General features: G+C 37.3%; 2 protein-coding genes across 2 annotated transcripts in view; one reads left to right on the top strand and one right to left on the bottom strand.

The window, feature by feature from the left end:
• LRRIQ1 (leucine rich repeats and IQ motif containing 1) overlaps window positions 1-22,002 on the bottom strand; it is a 291,039-nt gene extending 269,037 nt beyond the window's left edge. The window contains exon 1 of the mRNA XM_055085241.1: window positions 21,779-22,002. Within this exon, the coding sequence (XP_054941216.1) occupies window positions 21,779-21,867 (89 nt within the window). The 5' untranslated portion in view covers window positions 21,868-22,002. The remainder of the gene's footprint in view (window positions 1-21,778) is intronic.
• Window positions 22,003-23,709: 1,707 nt separating this feature from the next.
• LOC129392167 (splicing factor 3B subunit 4-like) lies at window positions 23,710-26,328 on the top strand. The gene is made up of 3 exons (XM_055085171.1): window positions 23,710-23,730; window positions 24,111-24,667; window positions 26,004-26,328. Exons 1-2 carry the CDS (start codon window positions 23,710-23,712, stop codon window positions 24,663-24,665), a joined length of 576 nt encoding a protein of 191 aa, XP_054941146.1. The 3' UTR covers window positions 24,666-24,667; window positions 26,004-26,328.
• Window positions 26,329-26,574: the final 246 nt, after the last annotated feature.

Below are 26,574 nucleotides of genomic sequence, written 5' to 3'. Positions count from 1 at the left end.
ACGGGTTTCCCTGGTGATGCAGTGGTTAAGAATCCGCCTGCTGATGCAGGGGACACGGGTTCGAGCCCTGGTCCAGGAAGATCCCACATGCCACGGAGCAACTAATCCCGTGCGCCACAACTACTGAGCCTGCGTGCCACAATTACTGAAGCCTGCATGCCTAGAGCCCGTGCTCCGCAACAAGAGAAGCCACTGCAATGAGATGCCCAAGCACTGCAACAAAGAGTAGCCCCCGCTCGTCGCAACTAGAGAAAGCCCGTGTGCAGCAACAAAGACCCAACGCAGCCAAAAATAAAATAAAATGAATAAGTTTTAAAAAAAAATACAAAAGGAAAACTTTAAAAATTTTTATTTGTATTGAGGTAACATTGCTTTGTAACATTATGTAAGTTTCATGTGCAACATTCTATTTCTACTTCTCTATGCCCTAGTGTGCTCACCACCAAAAAAAATATATATATGTACATATAAAAGGAAAACTTAAATGCAATTCTGAGGGTACAATTAGGAGTCAATAACTGTGGCCTCAGGGAAGGCTTCACAGAATGTGGATATAAGAAAGTTTTAAAGGACAGGTAGAGTTTACTAGGGGGGAAAATTGTGATGGTATTCTAGACCTGGAAAACAGCATGAAAAAAGATTCAGACGCATGAAAAATCATGGCTCGTTTTTGAGGAAGATATAAGAGGTTCCACATTGTTGAATCAAGAAGTAGTGCACTGCGAGGAAAAGTGAGAAGGCTGATTTTAGAAAAGTAAAATGTGGAGGCAGAACATGAAAGGTAAAGGCGGGGGCTTGAGTTATGAAAGTCTTTGTAGTCAGTGGCAGGGGGAGAGGGTAATGGAGGGCTTTAAGCATAGAGACACATAATTAGACGTATATTCCAGAAATGCCATGTTGATATCAGCATGGGGGGTTTCATTTAAAAATGGATATTCTTGTGTAATTTTAAGGCAAAAAAAGTTATTACACAATCAAAATCATAGAATGCTCAAAATATGGAACTGATTAAGCTAAATTTTAGTGAATATTGGCTCTTTAATTTCAGAGGGGAGAAAATTTCAATCTATTTATTCTATGGAAGTTTTGCTTACACTTGGCTCTCTAGGGAAATTAGTATATTGTACTCTAATTGTTTTTTTCTCTCTCCCTCTCTTACTAGTTGATTTTGTTCCATTTTTAAGCAAGCACCATGTCTTATCTTTGAACTCTCTTATGTGATCAATATACTGTCTGAGTCATGGGGTTCAATAACTGTTGAACAAGTGAATGAATCAATCAATCAATAAAGGTCCAAGCCAGCTGCCAGTATGTAGCAGTTGAATCCAACACCTTCATATGTTCTTCTAAAAACATGCTTAGAATTTGACCAATTAGTAAATCTTTACTCAGTGTCAAAACCAAGTGCTGCTTTTTCTTCTGTCTTATATTATTACCTGTAGTTACAGGTAGGCAAAGAAACAGTGTTTGTGAATTTTAAAATATCTGTATGAAAACAAATGAGATTAGATATAAAATTATTCATTACATTAGCATTCCAATATGCTCTTTTTTCATAGAAGAGAAGTGGTGCTTTAGTTAACATACAGATGAAATTTCACATAATTCTGCTTATAGCCTTAAGCATATATCCATGGTGTATGTCCTGGCAGGGAAATGAGTGTCAGCACCAAGGAAAGGGGAATGGGAACAAAGCAGGTGTGCAGAGGTCTGATTTCATCAGAGGGGAGAAGATATTTAGTCTGTTTTTTTTCTATAAACCTGCAAAGGTGTCCTGCTCTCTGAAAGTAGACCAAAGCCCAGACTTTGATCTGCCTGTTAGAAGATCAGGCTAATAATTTAGCATGACAAGAGATATTTCCTTTTGAATAGCAAGTGCCCCAAATAATTAGACATTAACTTTGAACTTCTATATTTGATCAATAATAACAAAGAGAAGCTCCTTGATAATTTTTCTATTATTATTTCTTGCTTCTTCTACATGCATTGGTGGTGGTGTTTCAGTCTTTCTCGCAAAAGCTCACGGTTGGAAATAAGGGAATAAAAAATAAACAAAAATCAAAACACAATATAACTAGCTTTCATTTTAATAGAAATAGAAAAATAAGACTCTAGCATTTTCTATTTGTTCACATGGTCATTTATTCACAACACACATTTTTATTAAGTGCCCACTGTGAGTCCTGTATCACTTTTCATGATTGAGATACATCAGTGGGCAATACAAAGAATCTTAGGTTCATGGGCATAACAAGAAAAGAATAAACATAATAAATAATTAAATAGTTATAGTTTATCAGAATGTAATAACAATAACTAGAGCAAGGTAAAGAGACTTGAGAATGCCAGGGCTGAGGAGTAGGGTGAAATTTAAGAGAGGATGGTCAAGAATACTGAGCAGAGTTGGAGATGAGAACATTTGACTTGCAGATATTTGGAGAAACAGTGTTCCAGGCAGAGGGAACAGCCACTGCAAAGTCACTACTAAGGGTAAAGCATGTCTGGGGTATTTGAGACAAGAAGGAAGCCAGCATGGCAGGATCTGAAAGAGCAAAGGGGATAGACAAGGGACAATTGTACATAAGCTTGTGCAGTGTGTTAAGGGGTGGAGAGCAGATCATGGAAGACTTTGTAGGCTATTTCATGGAACCTGACTCTACTGTGAATGAAATGGGGAGCCATCTCAGTTTTTTAAGCATGAGAGTGACAGGATCTGACTTCCATTCTCAAAGTATTATTTTGGCTACTATTAGAAATGACGTGAAGAGTGACAAGGCCAGAATTAGGTCAACCAGCTAAGAGGCAATGGGAATAATCTAGGCAAGGGATAGATGGTGGTTTACATAAGGGAGGTGGAAGGAGAGAAGATAGAAGTAAGTCAGTTTCTGGATGTATTTTGAAGGTTTAATGTTTTAATTTGGTTTAATTCATTTAATTTGTTCTTATAAGAACTCAACTAGAGGTGACAGTTAAAATAGTCATGTAATGCTAAAACACTTACTCAAAACATTGCATTTACTGTTCCTTTCAGGTATATTTGTACCATCTCACACATGGATGGTGCATTGCTCGAGTATAGGGTGCAAATTTCATGTATCACTCTGCCTTAACTGTACAAAGTACTTAGTAAATATTCTTGGGTTAATTTTCTTAAATGAAGATTTGAGAGGGTTTTCTGAAAATTTCCAGTTTTGTTTAGTTATCTTGTTTATTAAGTATTCTGTGATTAAAAACTTATGAGATCTAACATGTTTTATGACAATAAATGCTGATTATTCTTTTAATAAAATAGCATGATGACAAATGTTAATTCACTTAATGTTTTCATCAATTATGATATTATTGTGGCAAGAGAATTTAGCATTCTTTGCATTCTTGATGCAAATATGCAATCAAAAAAAAAAAAAAAGAGACTACCAGTGGAAAAAAGAAGGAAAGAGTGAAATTTAGTTTAAGCCTAAATCTGCCCCATGAAAGAGATGAGAATTTAAGTTAATGGGATATTCGGGGGAACAGTGAACACAGTGTGCTTTGATACAGTTTTTTTCATAAAGACATGAAAATTAGTACAATAAGTATAACTACCTTTGGTCTCTTAAAGTTTATGTCAATCTTTAGTATAAAATAGAAATATCCAATAACCTCTACAATTTAAGCTATAGTGAAACAAACCAGGTAATATAGCTTCTAAATCTGAAAACAAATTGAAAATATGTACCCTGTTTTTATTTTCTATAGAGGGCAATATGCATTCCAACAATGATCTGGGGGAATACACATTGTCCTAAAGTAAAAAAATATGTATATTCAACACAAATTATGACTTAAATTTATAAAGTGAAAATTCATTTAATTATGTTAAGCTTAATTTTTCTCTTTTGTTATTTTGATCTAAAGTCCATAATATTAGTGAAGGTACATAATCCAAGAAACTGAAATGGGTAAGGAATTATGCAGAAAGTACCTTGACATAACATGTCTAATTGATAGAGAAGCAAAGAATCTTGCTTGCATTATTGAGATAACCACACTTTGCCTACATAAAGCTCAGACTACAGACACCTTTACATTAATATTTAAATTTCAATGTAATGGAAGCCAGAGTTTTTCTAGCTAAAAAAATAAGCACATTAGCAACTATACATGATAGACTGAAGATATTAGGACATAGGGCAAAATGATTAGTGATAAATTTTTGTAGAACTTCATGTAACATAAGTAGTCCAGTTTAAATATACTTTTGAAGCATTGCTCTTCCAAACTCTGAGTTTGTTGGATAATTTTTTAATATTTTTCTTCTAAAAAGATCACCTTTAGTAGCCTCTATAAAATTGACAATAAGGTGCAACCACAAAACTATTTCCTTGTGGCTTTTATTTGTTTGTTTTAGGGCTGTCAAAATTTGAAAGCAAAAAATTAAAAAATTTTAAAAATTAAAAAACGGAGAAGTTTTGTAGATAAAGATATTTTAATCTTTGACTATTTCACTGTCTTGTGGAAAATAATTCAAGTGGAACTATGTGGAGATTTTTCAAAATTCTTGACTCTCTCAGAAATAAATAATATAAAGATTTAGAAATAAATTCTGAAACATCCATTGATTCCAGTTTATTATGAAAAGTGTTTAATGTGGATCTACATCTGGGAGCAAGCCAATTCATTACGCTTATATGATCCTGTACCTTTAACTATAATAATACTTTTATTTGAGAATAGGTCAGTTTAGTTGCAGGATGTCCACTTTTGCCAGGCAACCTTTCCTTATAGCTTCCCATCTTCACTGAAAATGAAAAGCATCCACAAGAGGAATTCTCAGAAATCTGGGTCTGTACTTCTTCTCTAATTGCATAGAACATCTTTCATGCCTGCAGATATTTTTACATCTAAGACAGCCTGTAGTTCTGCTTGCCAACATGAAACTTGTTTCACAAATTTTTCAGCAGCTGGTATGATAATGAGCCAGTTTTAATGCAAATTAGTGATCGTCCTAATCAATTTTTAACTACAAGATTAAAATTTAAAATTTTTTGAGTAAATTATTTTTAAATGGTGAAATGCCTTATCAAATTTATTTATTTAGCTCACTTCCTGTTATATTAAAGAACTATATTTAAGAACTATTTTTATGAAGCAGAAAAAGCTTTCTGCTAGAATGATAGTTTTTAATTATGTGCTATATTGAAAGGTACATTTTACTTTTTAAACTAATATTATTATAAATACATTTTTACTAATTAAATATAGTGAGGTTGGCATATTTTTGCACTACCACTTTAAATGCAATATATTTAATCATTTCTTTAGAAAGACAAAGTACCACAAAATAAAAATGCCACTTTTGATGCTGCAGCTAATTATTCCTTCTAATTGCCTAAGTCAACCTTTTGCAAACCACAAACTAAGCAACTATTAAATGTATCCAGTTATTTACAGAGTGCAAGTTACTTTATTTTTATTCCATGAATGACTGTTCTTTTGAGAGCAAAGGGTAATTCTTATTACTGATGGGTTTATTGGTCTATATATTTATGTGTATATGGACCTACTTTCCCAATTTTATGCCCTGGAGTATAGCAATCATCCTTAAGAATGAAGAGAAAAATGTACTCAACCTTTAGCATAAAGTATAAAACAGGGAATAAAGTATATTATATTTACTTTTTATCTGAACAGTATACATTTTCCTGTAAAACACAATTGGTTGTACCTTTTAATTCAGTTTTTCTAAAGCAATCAGAGATAACTTTTGACTTTAAAAATGGAAAGATAAAGCAAGATTTATTATGATTTAATACATAGGCATTTCAAATATGCATTGAGCATATTATAAAACACCAATATTCTAAGTTAAAGTATATAGGAACATTTTATTACCATCAATTAAAATAATTAAATAAATCCTTAATATGCAAAGATGAGCATGAATTTGATATTTTAGATAGATATTACTTTTTTCTAATCTGCACTTAGATGTTGTGGACTTGGATATGGAATAATATATAGCTTGCTGCAGAGCAGATGCGCTACAGTTGAAAAATCAAAACAAATAATTATTTTACTACTGACACTGTCATTTGTTTTTCCTTTTGTTCCCAGATTCAGGGTCCACTTCTTGTCTAAATGCTTCTTTCTCAGCCCTCTGAAGTCTAGAATTTAGAAAAGTGCCTAGCACAAGCTAGATTCTCAATATATATTTACTGCTTAAATGAATGAGAATGGGAATGGTTTCTTTCCTTGTCATTGTACTAACAATGTATTCTTTATTTTTCATTGACTTTTTTTTTTTTTTTTTTTTTTTTTTTTTTTGTGGTATGCGGGCCTCCCTCTGCTGTGGCCTCTCCCGTTGCGGAGCACAGGCTCCGGATGCACAGGCTCAGCGGCCATGGCCCACGGGCCCAGCCGCTCCGCGGCATGTGGGATCCTCCCAGACCGGGGCGCGAACCCGGTTCCCCTGCATCGGCAGGTGGACGCGCAACCACTGCGCCACCAGGGAAGCCCTTTCATTGACTTTTAATTTCATTTATGTTGTTCGGTTGTATAGAAAGGTATATACATATATATACATTTATACATATGTATACATATATTTATATATATTTCCAGCTTTCTTGAGACCCTGATGAACATAGATGCAAAAATTCTCAACAAAATACTAGCAAACTGAATCCAACGGTACCTTTAAAAAAATCACACATCATAATTAAGACTGATTTATCCCTGAGATGCAAGGATGTTTCAAAATACCAAATCAATAAATGTGATACACTACATTAACAGAATGAAGAATAAAAATCATACAACTATCTCAATAGACGCAGAAAAAGCATTTGACAAAATTTGACATCATTCATAATAAAAACTCTCAATAAGTTAGGTACAGAAGAAATATACCTCAACATAATAAAGACCATATATGACAAACCAACAACTCACATCATATTTAATGGTAAAAAGAGGAATCTTTTTATCTAAGGTAAGAAACAAGGCAAAGATGCCTTCTTTTACCACTCTTATTCAATATGGTACTGGAAGTTCAGGTCAAAGCAATCAGGCAAGAAAAATAAATTAAAAGCATCCAAATGAGAAAGGAAGAAGTTCAACTGTCTCTGTTTTCAGATGAAATGATCTTATGTAGAAAACCCTAAAGATTCCACCAAAAATATATTAGAATAAATGAATTTAGTAACATTGCAGGATACAAAATTAATATACAAAAATCAGTTGCGTTCATACATACTATCAACAAACTATCCAAAAAAGAAATTTTTAAAAAATCCCATTTACAACAGCATAAAAATAATAAAATACTTAAGAATAAACATAATCAAAGAAGTGAAAGGTCTGTACACTGAAAACTATGAGACACTGATGAAAGAAATTGAAGAAGGCATAAATAAATGAAAAGGTATTCTATGTTCATGGATTGAACTTAATCTTGTTAAAATGTCCATTCTACACAATGCATCCTTTATAATAACTTATTGCTACCTCTTTTCTGGAACTTAGGAAAATTGATACAGAATCCTAGTTTAAAAGCTACCCACCTCCCTGCAAACATTTTCTGGAGGGAAAAAAGGTCAATGCTCAGCAAGCCTATAGTCCCAGCCCAGGCACAATGATATTCACTTTCTACAGCAAGACTTAATATAAATGGAATGACTAATAAATTGCCTTCTTCATTATTGATGACTCAGGGACTGGGTGAGGCTGTGCCTGCACATAAAAGGTACTTAACACATGCCATTGGGCAAGACTGGAATTGTCAAAGACTGAGAAGTTGAGGTACCTGGGGGACAGCTAAGTATGGAAATGTATAGGCGTGAAACTCAAAAAAGAGAAGTCTAGTTACAGAAAATATTTTAGATTGCTTAAGTGCTTGGGTTTTATAGATTATTGTTCATGATATTTAGTCCTTTCCCCAACATTATGGGAGAAATAAACATCCCTGCCTCATTACATGGGGCTCGGCCAAGTGACCTGCTTTGACTGATAGAATGTGGGCAGTTGTGATAATATGCCAGTTCTAATTCTGTCCTTAAGAGGCATCAAGCTTCTGTTGGCCCTTTTGCCATGAAAAGAACATGCCTTGGAAGTTAATGGTCCAAGGCAGGTGAGAGACATGTGGAGCAGCCCTGAATGAAGCTTAGAACCAATAGAGCCAGGCCAGTTTAGATAAGGTAATTCCTGACCACTCTATAGATATGTGATGAGGATAGTAATCATAGTTTTAAGCCATTGAGATTGGGAATGATTTGGCTTTACATCATTTTTGTGACAGTAACTGACTTATTCAGTGCCCCTCACTTTATTCTTGAATTAGCACTATCTTCCAATTGAATCTCTCTAGGACCTCCAATTTATTCCTGTCATGCTATTATTTCACATTGTGACTTTTATCATACCTTTCATAATCAGAAATTGACAGAGCTGTGCAGGGAGGTGGAGAGGGACCATTAAATGGTGGTCCCCAGTGTTATCAAATATAAAGAGAATCTAAATGATGAAAAAAAAAAGCAGAACTTAATTTAATATAAAAATCTACTTAGCTGGGCTGGAAATATAATGCTCAACTATTACTCACAAGAGAAGCATGTGCAAATAACTAAGAGATTACAATGTGACAATTAGACACAGGGTAAGGTTGTACGAAAGTAATGGAAGAGAAAGATTGCTGGTAGGGCTTTTCTAAGACTGTAGATTCTCTTCTGATTCACTCTGAATTCTCGTGTTTTACACATATCTCTAAATGCTTTATTGGCATAACATTATAGTAACATATTAAATATGATTGTACACTGCTTTCCCTTGGAAGATACGCTATTGTATCTCCCTCTAACTTTAAGTTCTGCAAATTAGTTTGGCTTAAATTCAAAAAAGCGCCAATATGTATGCATTATTAAACTTCAAAAGCCCTGAAATCAATGTTTAAATCCCTAAATATTGTTACTTTCGAAGGAAATCTGAACTTCTTAGCTATATTTCCTACAACAAACAAAACTATTCTAAGAAATTATTTGAGAGAACCTATAAATATAATTAAAACGTGGCATACCAACTTAGAATTAAAATAGCCCTATGTTTGTTACAGAGTAGTTTAAGGTCTTTTCTATGTAAAAGCCAAGAACACAAATTCTGTTACATTTAGAACTTTGTACTTGGTATTATAACAGAAGTACTGGGTTCCTTAGAAGATGTGCCTTCAAAAACGTTCTGCTTCCAGCTTCGTAGCCCTAACTTGATTGTCTTTTAATTTCCCTATTGTGGTTAAAAGCAATAGAAATTTCCCAATTATTCAGGCTTTGACTACTGTTAAGTTCTTACTCTCTTTCAGGAAGCTAAATTCAATTAACTAAAAAGTCCTTTGGAATTGTCTTTTCAGTGTTTCTCGAAGATGTTCTTTCCTTTCCTGATATCGTGCTGTCTCAAAACTTTAGCACATCTTCTTAAAACACCACAAAGACCACTGAGGTGTTTGAACATGCTTCATATTCAGCAAATGTTTACTGTAGAGAATGAATCAATGAATGATTACTTCCTCCCTCCCCAAACTCCTATAAGTTACCATCTTTTATGGCATTAAGCCATAAATCTTTATCATTGTGATCAAGCAGATCTCCAGGACATAACTTAATTACCTTCGAAATCTCATCAAACACATGCCTCAATTCCCTCTCATGAATAAACTTCACGAGTGTACGCTTTGCTTTCTTTATCGGAAATATCTTTCCCTCAATTTTCTATTTGGAAAATCCTATTTTTCCTGCAAGTCCCATTTCAACTGTACAGCAGAGTAGTTAAGAGCACAGACTTTGACACCAGATCCCTTTGAAAAATGTTATTCAGTTTCCTATAAAACTAAGTATATGCCTACTATTTGGTGCAGGAATTCTATTCCTAAAAATTTACCCAAGAGAAATGAAAAGATATGTCAATAAAAATAAGTGTGAAAGAATGTTTATAGCAAATGTATTCATAATAGTCAAAACTAGAAATAGCCTAAGTATCCATCAGTAGGAGTATGGATAATGATTGTATACTTATATTCATACAAAAGAATACTCTTCAGTAATAAAAAGAAATGAACTACTCCTCTAACATGGATGAATTTTAAAAGTATTATTCTGAGTGAAAGAAGTCTTAATAAAAGAGTACTACTGTATGATTTAATTCGTATAAAGCTTTAGAGAAGTAAAAATTGATGTATGCTGGAGAAAATAAGAACAATCGTTGCCTTGGAGGGGTGATATAGGTATTACCTGGGAAGAGGCAATTTTCTGGAGTGATGTTTTCTGGTAATGCTTGTATCTTGGCAGGTGGATGGGTTACACAATTGTTTCAAAACTCATCAAATGATATATCTAAGACTTGTTAATTTTATTTTATGTAAATTTTACCTCAAAAGAAAAAAAAGAACTATAAATATACATTGAATTCCAATGAATTATATGTATGCTGAAGTGTTTGGGGGAAAATGCACGGATGTATAAAATTTATTTTGAAATGCTTCAATAAAATAAGATGGATTTATGACAAGTAGAATGGTGGAAAGGTGTTGATCTGTGATAAAATAAGGGTAGTAAAATGTTAATGGTTGAATCTAAATGGTGAGTATATAAGCATTCACTAGAAAATTCCTGAAACTTTTCTGTATGTTTGAAATTTTTCATAACAAGTACTGGAAAAAAATTTAACTACTAGTTTTAGAAACCATAGATTATCTTACTCAAATTAATTACTACTCTGCTATTTGCAAGATAGTAATTTTATAAATCCCCATTCCACGTACATTCAGTATTTGGCCTTCTACTATAAGAAAGATCTTTTTCTTCTTTCATATTTATTGCTTTATTTATTATGAGTATGGACATATGTATTCTTATTCTATTTACTGTTATACTATATTACTACATTACTGTCATTCTTAATTTTCAAGTTTGAAATTCCCCATATTTAGCAAGTTGGAAGTCTTTCAAGCTAGCTATTTCCTTTTGCTATGTCCCTATCTCTTTTTGATCACTTCTGGCACGGGATATTTCCAAGCTCATCTTGTATTTTCTTTGTCTCAGACCTAGGTTTAGCCATTTCGGAAACACTGATTCTTTTCAGGGCAGAATGATATTTAGAAACTGAGACCTTATTTCTAGATGTGCTCATTGCTACGTGTGTCTTTGCTTCTAGGCCCTTTCAGTGGAATTTCATGAATTTAATATGTACATATATTTAAATTATATATTTTTAAAATGAGCTAATTCTGATACTTCCAATTTCACTGCAACATTAGGGTGTTCTCTTTACATTTTTTAACTTCTTTCACTTCCAACACTGCATATTTGTATCACCCAACCCAACCAGTGAAGACTGCCTCCCCAAAACATCAATATATTACACATAACTCAAATCCTGCCATATACTATACATGTATAGAGTATCCTCAAGGGAAGATTCCTGGGTAGATAATGATGTGAACACAGGTAATTAACTCCTCCTTTTTGAATCCCACTGCAATTATCAAAGGGAATCTCAAAGAGGGAGTTTCTGGATATGAACTGAAACTAAAGAAAGATGCTTTTAAAAAAAACTCAAGAATTTTAACTAGATATAATGAAGGGAGACACAAAGAATATTCTCTCTTTGAAAATGTTGTATCACTTCAAAATAATAAAGGTATACCTTTTTAGAACATCTTAAATGCACTCTAATTTGTAGAGCAAGGAGTAAAGTCCTCAATGAACAGGGATAGAGCTTATCACTCTTTCTTTTTTTTTTTTTAACACTGTGAAACAGTATAAATTTGAAAGCAGCTGGACTGGAAGTCATACAGAAAACAGACAGCAATTTCAGAAAGCTGAGGAGCAACTGGGGAAAATCTATAACACTGAGGAGCAACAATAGGAAAGAGGCTGAATACAGCATCACTTTGTAACTAGTGAGGTCCTTTTCTTATTCAAAAGAGGGGGAAATATTAATTGCGCATTAATCTAAAAAGCTAGAAATAGAAAAACAAAGCAAATCGATACACGCAGAAGACTATAACAGAGTTGAAACAAATTTAGCAAATTAAGAAATAGAAAAAAATCAGTAGAATATATAAATAAGTTTTAAGAGCTCGGTCTTTCACAAAGTAAACCATTTTCCATGTCTGAACAACAGTTTTAAATATGATTGTTTGGTTTGATTCATATTCTTTGCTTTTCCCTTTGCTTTGAAAATGTGCATGTTCTGCATAGGATCTGCTCCTTCAGGCTGGCTTCCGGAATGAGAAGCTACATGAAACATGCTTGTTATGACACAAGTCTAACTAATAGGGAAATTGATACAAGTGGGTTCTGTCATTTTAAAAAAACCACCATCAACAACAACAACAAAAAACTAACACAAACGGCATTGGCTTGGGATCAGATAGTGGATGAACAGTAAAACGTTAGTAGAGACTGGAAAATGGCAACTGACATTATACAGTGGTGAAATATTTGATAAAACTGTCACCTGAAATCATTTAAAAAACAGATAATGAATCTAATGAACCTGTGGTTCTGGGAGAGGGTTTTTAAAAATAGAATGTTATTAGTATGCATTTGCTGGTATTAGCTGCATTTTATAAGGTGTGTGCCAAGGAGGAGATGAGTTAGGAGGAAACTGGCTCATTTTCAAGAAGAGACAAAAAAAAAAGAAAAGAAAAAAAGCTCAGAAATTCCAGAACTTGCAGGATTTAGAGATATAGTGTTTTCCCTTCTCTAATTGGTAAATGGGAGCAACAAAACAAAACAAAAAAATGTTTTGAGCAACTTCAGTGAACAAAGTGAAGGCATGGCCACCACATCTTTTGTTTTAAACTCAGGTTTAATTAATTTGCCAGTCCCCCATCAGATCCTTTAAGTTGGACAGCAAATCTCTGGGGAAAGAGACCAAAGGCATAATCTCACAGGTATCTGATAAGCTCAGAGTACCTATGATTAAATCTAAAGAGAAAGGCATGTCTTGAAAAGAATTGTGCATGTGCCTATTAATACACAGAGTGGATTGGAAGCAAATAATTTTTTAAGTACCACCAGTCTGATTAAACTGAAAAACTATTTTAGGCACCAAAATTTCCATTTCATATGTGGCCAAGGGTGATATTGAAAAAGGAAACATTAATTAAAGAGTGGGGGGATTCAGAAGCCATGGAGAACAAATGACAAGGGCATTACTTTTAAGGAGAACTATGGCCTCTAAGTAACATTTCCTCACTGAGCACAGGAACACATTACAAGTTAGCTCAGTGAGATTTCAGAAGTGCTTTGGACAACTGACTGCTCTGAATGGCATTGTTTATTATAGTTGTCTTGTTCCTATTCCTCCATTATACATTGGATTTGTGTTGTGGGCATGTGTGGAAGGTTGTGTTCCCACCTCTCCTCCTCCAGATCTTCAGATCAAGAACCACACCTGGGTCTGATTTGTTTTGGACAATGAAAAGTAAATGATGTGACACACACCACATCTAAACAGAAGTTGTATTTTCAATTGCGTTGGCCTCCTGTCTTCCCTTTTTCTAAGAGAATAGGTGTGTTCCTTATAAGGTTTGCTCCTTCAGGGAAGGTCCCAGAATGAGAAGACACGTGGAACAAAGTCGAACAGAGTCAAGTAGACTGGAGCAAACTGCAATTGCTGAAGTGTAATATGAGTGAGAAATAAAGGCTGTTGTGAGCAACTGAGATTATTGGATGGTTAGTTGTGCAGCAAGGCTGTTTATTACAAGCATAGCTAGAAAACAGATTTTTTAAGTATTCTATAAATACAGCTTTAGTATGCACAACCCTGGTTTAAAATTTGGTTAAAATAAAAAAGTCTCTGAAAAAAATTTTTTTCCAAAGCAAATAAAGATGAAGAAGAAGACCTAGATAGGAAGAATTTTTAAAAGCTCTTGGAAATAATGTGAAAGAATTACCTCTGAAAGATTATTGGGCCCGGATGGCTTTACAAGCTAATTCATTTCAATCTTTCAAAGAAGAGATATGTCCAAGGAGATATATTCATACTAGCCAAAAATTTAGTAAAATATAAAATCTTCCCAATTCATTTTGTAAAATCAGTGTAACCATAATAATAACACCTAATGAAAATATCACACATACACAAAGGAACTCATAAAAAATTCAATTATGGATAGGAATGCTATGTGCTGGATTGGCTGTTTTCAATATGCTATCATGACTGCTTCCTTGTAAGGGTGAGCACTGCATTTCCAAGAATCTCCTTCCTTGTAGATTCTTAGAGTTTGCCAATAAGAGGGACATGTATGTAATCTGGAAGACAGAGTAAAATGGAAGTCACAACTCTCAGAAGGTCACACAGCTAATGCAGTGGCTTCTTGGAATTCCCTGTGAGCTTGGGACTCTCTACCTGCTATATTGCTTGAGACTGAGGTTGTTAGTAGTTTTCAACTACAGCTGTACTTATAGAGTAAATTATAATCTTGAAGCAATTTACAAACTAAAATATAATCACAGTTGTTCAAATCCAAAAGCTAGAAAAAGACAAGTAGAAGAAATATATAAATAATGTGTGAAAAGAAAATTCACAAAAAAGCAAAAAGTACATTGCCAACAATATCAAAAGTTGATTCTCTGAAAGGACTAGTAGACAAATGTTTAGCAAAACTGATTAGAAAAGAGAGAGAAAAGGTTGAAATAGACAATATTATGGAGAAGTACATATATCTACAAGTATAATCTAAAATTTTAAATTAAAAATAATACTAATAAACTTATTGCAACACACTAAAAAATTAGAAAAATGAATACTTTAAAAGAAATGAATTACCAAAATTTACTCAATAAGAAACAGTAAATTTAGGAGAATGATGACACTGAGATGGCAGCATAAGTCATTCCTGACTTCACTTACCCTCACAAGAAGAACAACTAAAATCTATTCAAGAACAAGGCACCACTGAAAGAATCCTAGGGTAAGAGAGTGAGGCTGAAGTAGCCCCCCCACCTCCAGAGACCAAGACAGACTGCATTAGAAGGGTAACAGAAGCAGCTACATGTTGACTGCATTTCCCCTCCCCCAGGATAGCACAGCATCACACAGAGAGGTCTCCCCTGAGCCACTGATTCATCCAGTGGAAGAAGAGAATCCAGGAGGTACAAGCAGCTCCCCCTCCCCATTGTGGGTCACTTTGCAGGACCCCCTACTCTGACCTCACACTAAGAATTTGCAGGGCTCAGTCGCTGGGAATCTGACAGTGACAAAGAAGGCTTGCTAAAACCATCACGGGGATCTTGGCAGACTGAGTTCATACCTGCAGTGCCCAAGTAGTAATTCCAACCAGTGGCTTTGCTCATCTGCAGAACTAATCAGGGGTATGCTCTGGAGGAACTCAGTGGGGTGCAGATCTACCTGATTTGGATCCTCAAACAAGGAGTTTTGTCAGACCCAGAACCTGGTTTGCCCAACCCCAGGCAAGGTGCTGAGTCACAATCCCATCCTCTGTGGAGAGCGCCTCCCAGTCCCATCTGACCAGAAGGACTGGTGACAACTCCTGGAAGCTGTGTGGCCCAGCGGCACTCAAGCCAAGAGGTGGATGGACAAAGCTAATCACCCCAAAAGGAAAGGCAGTGCTAGACGTGGAGGCTTTCAGTGTACGCATAGGCGGGGGATTCATTTGTAGCCAAAGCTGAGGGTAGCTTCTGGCCCCTCTTAACTGGAGAAACTGTTTAGGGAATTGTGTAGTCTGCAGTGGCCCTCCCACTCCTACCCAGGCAAGGGGTCCAAGAAACAGCCTCACCCACTGTGGAGAGTATCTTTTGGCCCCATCTGAGAGAAAGGCTGGTGAAAACACCTGAAAGCTGTGCAGCCCAGCAGTGCTCAAGACAAAAGAAGAGCAGACAGAGCTGACAGTTTGTGGAACAACGCTAGTGGCCCTGTTTGGCCAGGGAAGTTGGGGGATGGGTTGGCTTGACTAAAGACAACAAAGAGCATTACCAGTTTTAGAGATGCTTCTCCAATTGTACCTCAGCAGGGCATCTAATTCATAGCCCCACTCACCTCTGAATGTAGCCTTCAGCCTGTCCAACCAGGGAAGCCATATAGCCCATTCGATAGCCCTACATACAGTGGCACTTGAAAGAGAACACAGCCTGTGGCTTCCCCCATCTGCAGAGCAAAACCGGTGGCCTCACTGGACCAGGGAATTCAATGCAACCTCAGGCCTGATTCAGGTCCTGAAACAGTAAGCTGTACAGACCCTGTGATGCATAACTCACAACTCTCATTTAAAAAAAAAATGAGTGTGGCAAAAATAACCATAAATACAATAACCTGTTATTAGTTACACAATTAAAAAACAATAAAAAATGTAAATTGTAACAGCAATAACCTAAAATGTGAAGAGGAAACCAACTAAAAGTGTAAAGTGTACAAATTCTATTGAAGTTAAGTTGTTATCATTTTAAAACAGGGCATTAAAAGTTTAAGATACTTTATGTAAACCTCACGGTAACCCCATGGGAAAATCCTGTAATAAGCACATAAAAGAAGTCAAAGCATATTAATTATGGTTGAGTAATATATGATGCTATATTACTCAACCATAAAAAACTGAAATTTTGCCATTTGCAGCAACATGGATAGACCTTGAAGGCATTATGCTAAGTGCAATAAATCAGACAGAGAAAGACTGTATGACCTCACTTGTATGTGGGATTTAAAAACAAAAAACAAAACCCAACACATGGAAAAAGAGATCAGACTTGTGCTTATCAGAGGCAAGTGTGCTGCAGGGAGTTGGAGGAAGGTGGTCGCAAGGTATAAACTTGGAGTTAGAAGACAAATAAGCACTAGGGAATGTAATGTACAACATGATGACTACACCTAACACTGCTGTATGAGATATAGAAAAGTTGTTAGCAGAGTAAATCCTAAGAGTGCTCATCACAAGGAGAATTCTTTTCTTTTACTCTTTTCTTCTTTCTTTTCTTTTTATTGTTATCTATATGAGAAGATGGATGTTAGCTGAACCTATTGTGGTAATCATTTCACAGTATATGTAAATGAAACAATCATGCTGTATGCCTTAAACTTATACAGAGATATATGCCAATAATTTCTCAATACAATTGGAAAAAATTTTAAAATGCATATAGTGTCAACAAAAGAAAGAGTTAACTTAAATAGACAAACAGAAAAATTGAATTAATAATAAAGTATCTCTATCTACCATCCCCTTCCTATTTTTCTCAATGTCCCAGGCAAGTAGTAAACTGCTTCTATCTTATAAAAGAGTATTTGAGAAACTAGAATAGAAGTGTAAACTATGGATCATTTTATGATGTTAGAATAACCTTGAGAAACAATTTTGTGAGGGGAATATAAACAAATCACAGATTAATTTTTTATGTATTTAGATAAAAAAAACTCTAAATAAAATATGAAAAAGTTGGATCAATTTATACAGAGAGTAATATTATATCATAGTCAAGAAAAAATTTATTCCAGGAATGCAAGCATGGATAAACAACAGAAAATCTATGAGTATAAATTTTATATAACAATTTAAAGTTTAAAAAACATAAGCTTGACTTTATAAAGTAATACAGGCATTTGATATACCTGGGTCTCCTCTCTTTTCCTCAAACATGCTAGGTGAACTTCTCTTAGTGTCTTTTCACTGACTTACTCCTCTGCCTGGAACACACCCACCTCCCAACATTCACAATGCGAACTCCTGCAAGTCCTTCAAGTGTTTGCTCCAGAAAACTTCAGTGAGGCCTATCCTGACCACTCTACTTAAAACTGAAATCCACTCTCCTTCCCCTGACCCTCCGAACTCCCTTAGCCTGGTTTAGGTTCTCTTTTTTATTATATAGCACTCACTTTCTAACATACCATATGATTTAATTATTTATTATGTTTATTGTGAATTGTTTGCCTTCCTTCATCCCATCCCACTAAAGTATAAATTCTATGACAGCAGAGATCTTTGTCTGTTTTGGTTACTGATGTATGTCAAGCACCTAGAACTGTGCCTGCTATTTAGTATGTGCTCAATAAATATTTGTTGAATGAAATAATTCATGATTCAAAAACTTAGTAAATTAGTAATGAAAAGGAATTGCTTTAACATAACAAATAGTATATGTCCAAAAAACCACTTCAATGTACAGAATAATTTTCACTTATCCCACATTATTCAGCTGTATCAGTTGAAGGAAAATTGAAATATTTTTTTACTTCTGGAGAAATACTTGTGCCCTGAGTCCCCCAAGTGCCTCCTTTCTGCTACTTCAGTCACCCTTGCTCCCTTCATGGAACCCTGGCTCTCTCTATGATCAATTTCCTTTGGTCAGTGCCAATTATAGATTATTACTTACATAAAACTAAATATTTTAATATCACCATTATTTGAATCAATCATGAAAGAAAATGTAGGTGAATGAAATCACCCAGGGAGAGTATGGAAAGAAAAAAGATATAAGGACCAAGGACAGAACCCTAAAGCCATCAACATTTATAAAGAAGATAGATAAGGGGTTGCTAAGATTTCAGAAGAAAACTGTAGGCATTTACTTTTATAAAAGAGAACCACTGATTGCATCCTAGAAGGCCTATAGGTGCCCTAAGTACTTAACTATCATCTTAATTTAATAGAACCCCAGTATCAACCTAGTTTTCTTGAGTCGTTCTGGTTATGCTTCAATGAGAAAAGCAGTCATTTGTAACATTTTATAAAAAAACAACACTAATAAAAACAAACAAAACTATATATTTGTATATTGTATGTATATATAGACATATACATATAGAGAGAGGAAGAGACAGCGAGAGAAGGAAAGGAAATTTTGTAAGAATCCATATAAAATAGTTAACAATATTTAACTATTAAATATTAGCTTGTAGAATTGACAGAAAGGCAAAGAAACAAACACAGGGACTTTAACTTTTTAACTTCTTACCATGTACAAGTTCATACTTTGACATTTATTCAATGAGTAGGTATCATTGTTGTATTAAACTAATAATTTAGAATTTAGATTAGATTATGGAGTCTATGGAACTTGAATAAATCGGTAATGAGATTTTGAAATGAATCAAAGAAAAAGCAGAAAAGGCATGACATGCAAAACAAATACTATAAAACATTTTGTTTTTATGTCTCTACATAGCTGTAGACCCAGATTAATGCTTGGGCACAGTACCTGACATATATGTCAACTGAAGAAAAATGCACAACCTAAAAATTGTGAGTTATGTTTTATTCAGGGACCATACAGAGCACTATAGCCTGGGAGACACCTCTCATATAGCACTGAATAACTGTTTCAAAGGGGTAAGGGAGGAGCCAGGATATATAGGAGTTTTTGCTGAAAAAAAAAACATGTAGTCAAACATCAAAAGATTACTGCTAATCACAAAATACAGACATCTCAAGTGAATGATTTTAGTGCTTTTCTAAGTATGGGGGGATGCAAGAGTCTGGGATCATTGAAATTATTCCTTAGATATGCATCTTAACTACTGGAGCCAATATCCAGCACAGAATGTTTCCAATTTTTCTCCATCCTGAATTCCCCTCAGGGTGTACCACTTGGGGAGCTGCTGCAGTGGCTGATGGCTTGATGGTGGGTAACATATGTTGCTTATTGTATTAGCAGGCAATATTCTTTGTTTACTAAAATGGCAGGTGATGTTCTTTGTCCACATATATAAAGTATTTTAGAAGTACAATCTATTATTATATAAAAGAAATTTATAATTGAAAAGTAACTTAAGGGACTTCTCTGGCAGTACAGTGGTTAAGACTGGGCACTTCCACTGCAGGGGACGTGGGAACTAAGATACCGCATGCTGCGTGGCTCAGCCAAATAATTTTAAAAAGTTATCACTTTTGTTCATATTTTCACGTATCAGAGCCATTATGGCTTTATCTACAAAATGCAGAAACACCAGCAAATTTGATCCTTGTCTACTGTTTTGAATGCTTCGCTATCTTAGTCAATTGTTTAAAAATTTGATTTGATTGCTTTGATATTTATCTATTCAGTTAACCCATCATCTGCTTATACAGAGATCAGACAACCTGGTTAATTGCCTTGCTTTTACCTCTCAGTTCTTCATCAGTCATGAATATATAGGATCAACAGAATATTCACTAGGTATTTTGGGATTGCACAGACTTTATTTTAGAAACGTTTTGAGACTGTATATCAAATAACATTTGGTATGGAGGGTGATATAATAAAAATTTTTATTGGAATGAAAAATAGAATCTCCACAATATGCTGAATATTATGGTGTTGGGAAGCAGAATTTGCCACCCTAAAACAGGTCTCTTTGTCATATTAGTGAATTAAAGCTGTTTAAACAAAATTTTTTTTTTCCCCTGAGAAACAGCAGACATGGAAAGGGCTCTGAAAACCACTAGGAGTTGCCCTTTTGTAAGAAACATTTACATTTATAAGGGACATCTCCATTTGTAAGTATGTCTCCCACTCAGTCTATGGAAGAGGAAGATGACCAAATCTCTAGAAACTCTTATCAGTAGAGAAGGCAATGACTTAAATATGCATCACAATCACCCTTGTTTACTATGCTTTTCCTGGTCACCTCCCATAATGACTCTAGCATCCTCAACATCCTCTTTTGTCTTTAACTGAGGATGGTATTTAAGGTGAGGGCTTGGGCCATTTTGGTAAGTTACTCAGTTTTCCCGGGTCTCTCTCATGTATACATGTTATTAAAATTTGTTCGATTTTCTCTTGTTAATCTATCTCATGTCAATTTAATTATTAGACCAGCCAGAAGAACCTAGAAGGGTAGAGAAAAATTTCTTCCTCCCCAACAATAGGAAAATGAATTAATATAATCTCATGATGTGAATTGATTTCAATATTTTCCTTTGAATTGTTGTTTCCACTTGTACAATGAAGACATTTACTTTCTCAGGCTATCCTTGGGAGTGAAATTTCTGGATCTTGTGAGAGCTGCATCCTTTGCACTGTCTTGTGGGACACCTCTTACATCCTTAGTTAAGCCATAAAAAGGCTTATTGGTTTGAGTTGCTATTAAGATCCTACTCATCAATGGCCGGACAATGCACAGGATCCTTTGAACTGGAAAGACTTCTAAATTATTAAAATTTTAATTAAACGATTAATTAAACAATTGTTCCTATGTTAATTGGCATGCAGAAGTGCCAAAAGGCAGAACTTTGAACATGAATTAATATTATCTCATGATGTGAAATGATTTCAATATTTTCCTTTAGTCACGCTTTTAAAACTTTTTAAAAGAATCTTTGAATTGTTTATCTGAACTCTGGGAGTTTTTGCATAATATTGTCATTTTGAGGGATTTGGTTTTAAAAAATACTATGGTAGAAAGTCTTGGCAAGTAAAGATTCCTCCCTCCACACACACCCCACACACACTTAAGGGAATACTCACTTACTTTCTCTTTCAGACCTTCTAATACTTTTTGTTTTTTTTAATGAGAAGTATAACGTTGATTGCTTAAAAGTAGGTGTCAAATTCAGAAGGTGATTTAGATACAGGCAGGTATTTATTTACTGTATCTAACAGATGCCTCCTGACTGTGAATTTAGACAACCAAAGCCTCAGGTTTTTCTTCTGCAGTGTACCTACCTCATAGGGTTGGTGTAAGCGTTAAGAAAAATCAAGCATATGGATTATTCCACACATTGCAAAGGCACATACTCAGCATCACATCAATATTTGTTGATATGTAAGTACACATCAGTACAGCGTGGGCATAAGGATGAGTCTACCTTTACCTGTAGGGAGAAATCTTCTTCCAAGTTCTGCTCTTCCCTTCTGTGTGCTGCCTCCTCCCACTGCACCAACACCACCACATGGTGGCCATTTTCCTACCGTGTGACAGAGAAAGCACTCAGTAATTGCTAGCTAAAAGATGGTAGCAGTTGAACAGTCAATCTCTGAAAGATGTTGTTGTTAAAATTTTTAAACGGTACTGTTCACCTCCATGACTGGAAGTACCCAGGATCTCCTTTTAGGACCTTTGCACCCCTACTCCACTTCTTATCTTCTAAGGTGCCTAGTCCTGGTGGTAATTCTACACTTTCCTTCTGTTAAAATCTATACATCCATTAAAGGCTTACAAAAATGCATAGAAAAAAAAAAAAAGCCAGCCATATCTGGGTTTAAATCTCCATTCTGCCATTGAACATCACTGTGTGACTGTTTGCAATTTTTTTCCTTTCCTCTTCTTTTTTTTTTAATGTTTAACTTAATTTAATTTTTACTTATTTATTTTTGGTTGCACTGCGTCTTTGTTGCTGCGCACGGACTTTCTCTAGTTGCGTCGAGCGGAGGCTACTCTTCCTTGCGGTGCGCTGGCTTCTCATTGCAGTGGCTTCTCTTGTTGCGGAGCACAGGTACTAGGCGTACGGGCTTCAGTAGTTGTGGTAGGCGGGCTCGGTAGTTGTGGCGCATGGACCTAGTTGCTCTGCGTCATATGGGATCTTCCCGGACCAGGGCTTGAACCCATGTCCCCTGCATCAGCAAGCGGATTCTTAACCACTGCACCACCAGGGAAGTCCCGAATTTTTTTTTTCTGGGTATCACCTCTATCTAATCTCTAATTTAGGAAAATCACATCATTAATTAATTGAGAAGATTAAATAAACTATTTTAAAGCCCCAGGTGCTTAGGGGGAAACTCAGTAGCTGCTTTCTCTTATTTTTCCTCATTGGCATCAAGATATAAATTGTATCGATCATTTGTGAGGGCATTACTCCACAAATAATTTGTCACTTGTACCTTTGTACATGCATTTGAGACAGGTGTCAAACATCAGTGAAAAAGTGTGAGGAGGGAATACTGGTAGGCCAGAAGCCCTTCCTGATACCACTATAAACAATGCCTGCAAGCATACAGAAAACTTTGTTTCCCACAGGTAAGGCTAATCCTGATTATGGAGGACAGAGCTCTACTTATTTTCTTAAATCCTTCTCAGTTGTTATTGGTATTATCTGTACTATGTCTCAATTTCAATATATATAAAATGATATATATTAACATAAATATTTGCCTGTCACCAATATGTGAAGTAAAAGCAAATTAGACAAGATGTTCTGTAAGACTTTTATTGTAACTGTTTTTAGCTTTTCCTGTGGGGCATCTATCAGAGTATTTATTTACCCATGCCAAGAGAAGGGCATCCAGAGGATCAAATCTAATTTAATATTTTTTCTTTTTTCTTTAAAAAAATTTTTTTAAAGGTGGGTTTGGAAGAGACTGAGAAAAAGCTCTCATGGCTGCATTAAAAGCTGGGGATTAGTAGCAATATTCTGACCTGAAATTTAGGTCTTGTGATTTCTTTCCAGATTTTTCACTGCATGAAAAACCTGTCTGCAACGGCCTTATTATTTAATTCAGTCTTAATTGGATACAAACCGTCAAAATCTGAGGGATTGTTGGAAGGCCTAAAAGTGCACAAAGGTATTTTTTAAATGGTAATATCAATCATCTAGAAGTGAAAATGTCCTTCACCAAGTCACTAAACCTTTCTGCTATAATATATTTTACGTTCATTTTGCATTTCTTTTAAAGTTTCAAGGACATAAAATTTAATCTCTAGAGCATATGCCCTGTTTGGGGGAAGATTCAGCCATTTTCAAAAGTAGGCTAAGCTTTTGTGCTCCGTGATGTATATTTTAGGAATTCTCCACGTGGCTTAATGAGTATGTCTTCATTGCTACAAGAGGTGAGTCAGGCTTCATTTTGTAATAAGACCCCTTGGAGACGATGGGATGCTAAGGGACCAACATAGGGTGAGGACTGGCTCCTTAAAAGAGCCTTTCACAATTTGGCCAGAATCACTGAGCAGTATCAGGCCACCGTTTGATGGAGAAGCAAATGCCCAGAGTGCTTTCCTTTTGCTAGAGATGTAAATGGCATGCTGGGAGAGAAAGCTAGGGAGGAGGGTTCTTTGGGTCATTCACTGCTTCTAGTCCGGTCCCCGACGTTCGGAGAATATTCAAAGGATGTGAGGTAGGACCATTTCTATTGTTATCCCGGCTGGGACAAAGGCGGGGTGGCAGTGGTGGGGGCGGGCAAGTGGTGCCCATCCTTTCGGTTGCGTAGGTTGGGGGAGTACGGGATGGCACGGGGGATGTTTTGTTTTGCTCTGGAGCCGGCTTCCCAGAGTCCCTCCAGTCCCCAGCCGGGAGCGCAGGGAGGACGCAGCGAGGCAGCCGCAGCGGACTCTGCGTCAAGGGGCGGCGGGGCGGGGAGGTGCGGCGCCGGGCCTGGAGACCTGGCTCGAGTCCCCCAGGCGCCCGCAGCCTCCCCCCTCCCCCGCAGCCTGTCGGCGGCCGCAGCTCTGGCGGGCCGGGCACGTGGGCGCCTCCGTCACACCCTCACTCACACACTGACACACACCCGCGCGCGCACGCACCCGCGCGCCTGCATCTCGTGCTCTTCGCCTGGCGGACACACAGGCGCTCAGGAGTAGTCCCCTGCCAGCCCGCAGGGCAGAGACCCCCTCCACCCTGCCCCAGGGCCCGCCCGCCCTCAGCAGCTGCTTCTCTGCAGACAGCTCCCCGCGGCCTCGGTCAGTCACCTGGACCCGACCCCTTGGCCACTGCTGCTACTGTCGGGACGTGGACGCAGCAAGAGGCGCCGGCCAAGACACCCTGACGGTGAGGACACGCTCCTACCGCTAAGGACACGGTGTAGGTAGGGTGGGGCTCACCGTGAGGCACCCTGGAGCTCGGGGCCGGGGAAGGGAGCGGGATTGATGGATGAACCCCGGGAAGGGCTCAGGCTGTGTCCGGGGGTGAGGGGAGGTAGGGCGGCTCCAGAGCCCCAGGAGGGCGAAGCTGGGCTCAGCGGGCGACCCTTCGGGCTCTGCGTCCTGCACCTGTGCACAATCGGGGGGCCTAGAAGCGGTGTGTAACGGGAAGCACATGGGTCGAAACGTGCCGCCATCCTTCTTCCTTGCTGTCGTGACCACAGCATCCCCGAAAGACTAGTCGTTTCCAAGTCCAGTCAGGGTTGGCCGAAGGGCGGGGTCCGCCTGAGGCAAGTCGGAAAGTTGCCAGGGTCGGGACGGAGCGAGACGCTTCCAGGGCTCTCGGTGAGTTGGAAGCTGATCCTCGTGCAGGTGAGGGTGGGGCGGGGAGAGGAGCCAACCTCATTCCCCGTTCGCTTCTGGTTGCTTTTGCAACTGCCGAAGGCGACTGCCCAAGGCGGTGTGTTTTCACGTGACTCCAGTTCCCTTTCGCCTGAGGTATCCTGCGTTAAATGGTCCTGAAGTGGGCCTTCCTCCCGCACAAGGCACGCGGCTCCCGGAGAAAGCACAGCCTGTGTGCTTCTGCGCATCCAGGGATTTGAGGATGTGGCGGTGAGGGTGCTGGCGCCGGGATTTTAAGGAGAGGATGGGAGACCGTTTCTGCGTTTCATGAACTCGGCTCGTTTGTGCGTGGCCTGGGCAGAGGACCGTTTTGAGTATAGGGGTAGACTTTCAGTCAGTAACGCGCCTTATAAATACGAATGGATCAAAAACGCTCGAGCTGTCCTGGGGACAGTTATGACCTACCCGGTCTCAGAGGCCGCAGTGGCTGGAATGCTTTTCCGTTAAGCGGAAAAGCGGCGTTTGCCGCTCTTTCGCGGAGAGGGAAGCCTTCAGGTTCGCGCTCTCCGGTGCTGAGCTCTCCTTTCCGCTTTCCATTCTCTTCCCTAGCGGGGAAACAGTGGAGTAAGAAGGGGCGGGGTCCGCACTCGGGCGCGGTGACGTCAGCAGTGTTTGGGTGCTTATGCAAATGAGACTGCGACCGTTTCCCCCTAGGCCGGCCGTTTCCCCTCCAGGTCTTAAAGGTAGACGCAGTCTCAGTCTGCACCGTTTGTTTGGTCCACTGCCCAGAAACACAAGAGGACCGAAGCGTTTGCGTTCTGTGCTACATTTGGGCTTCTCGTCTCCCCGTTTTTAAAGCTGTTTTATACCTGTCATTGCCTGGTTGCTTTCCCGAAACACAGGGAACAATGTGTTTGCTTTAAGAAACATCATTCTCTGACGAACAACCCCATGAAGAGCTCCTTACCCCACCCAGCCTCAGTTGTGCAAGAATGGTGCTGAGATACACTCCTGCTTCTGTCGTCAACGCCTAGTATTGGATTTGACTTGTAGTAGGTATTTAATAAATACTTGATGATGGACCGAAGCGTGTGTATTTCTCTCATTAAATTCAACCATCAAAATTGTCTATTTTATTTTTGCGAAAATGAGTGGGCTTTGTGTCTTACATGACCAACGATCCATGTATATTTGTTAGCTTAAAATATATTACTGAATTCATTGACCATTTTCCTCCAAATGAAAAGAACATTCAGTGTATTCTTTTTTTGCAGAAAGATAGGAATTAATATTGTTGTGAAAGGAAGAGAATGTCATCATTTGTTGACAAGTTTTCTTTTTCTGATTGCACGTTATATATTTGATTCAAGAATTACTTTATATTCCAATATATGTAACTCAAGATACTGTATTTTAATGGCATTAAGAAAGATATTTACATATGTTTTTAGGAAATAAGTGCTCTGTTATCCA

This window comes from Physeter macrocephalus, chromosome 6, assembly GCF_002837175.3.
Source record: "Physeter macrocephalus isolate SW-GA chromosome 6, ASM283717v5, whole genome shotgun sequence".
Taxonomy (NCBI): domain Eukaryota; kingdom Metazoa; phylum Chordata; class Mammalia; order Artiodactyla; family Physeteridae; genus Physeter; species Physeter macrocephalus.
Note: the sequence above shows the minus strand (reverse complement) of the source record. Positions and strands in the feature narration are given on the sequence as shown.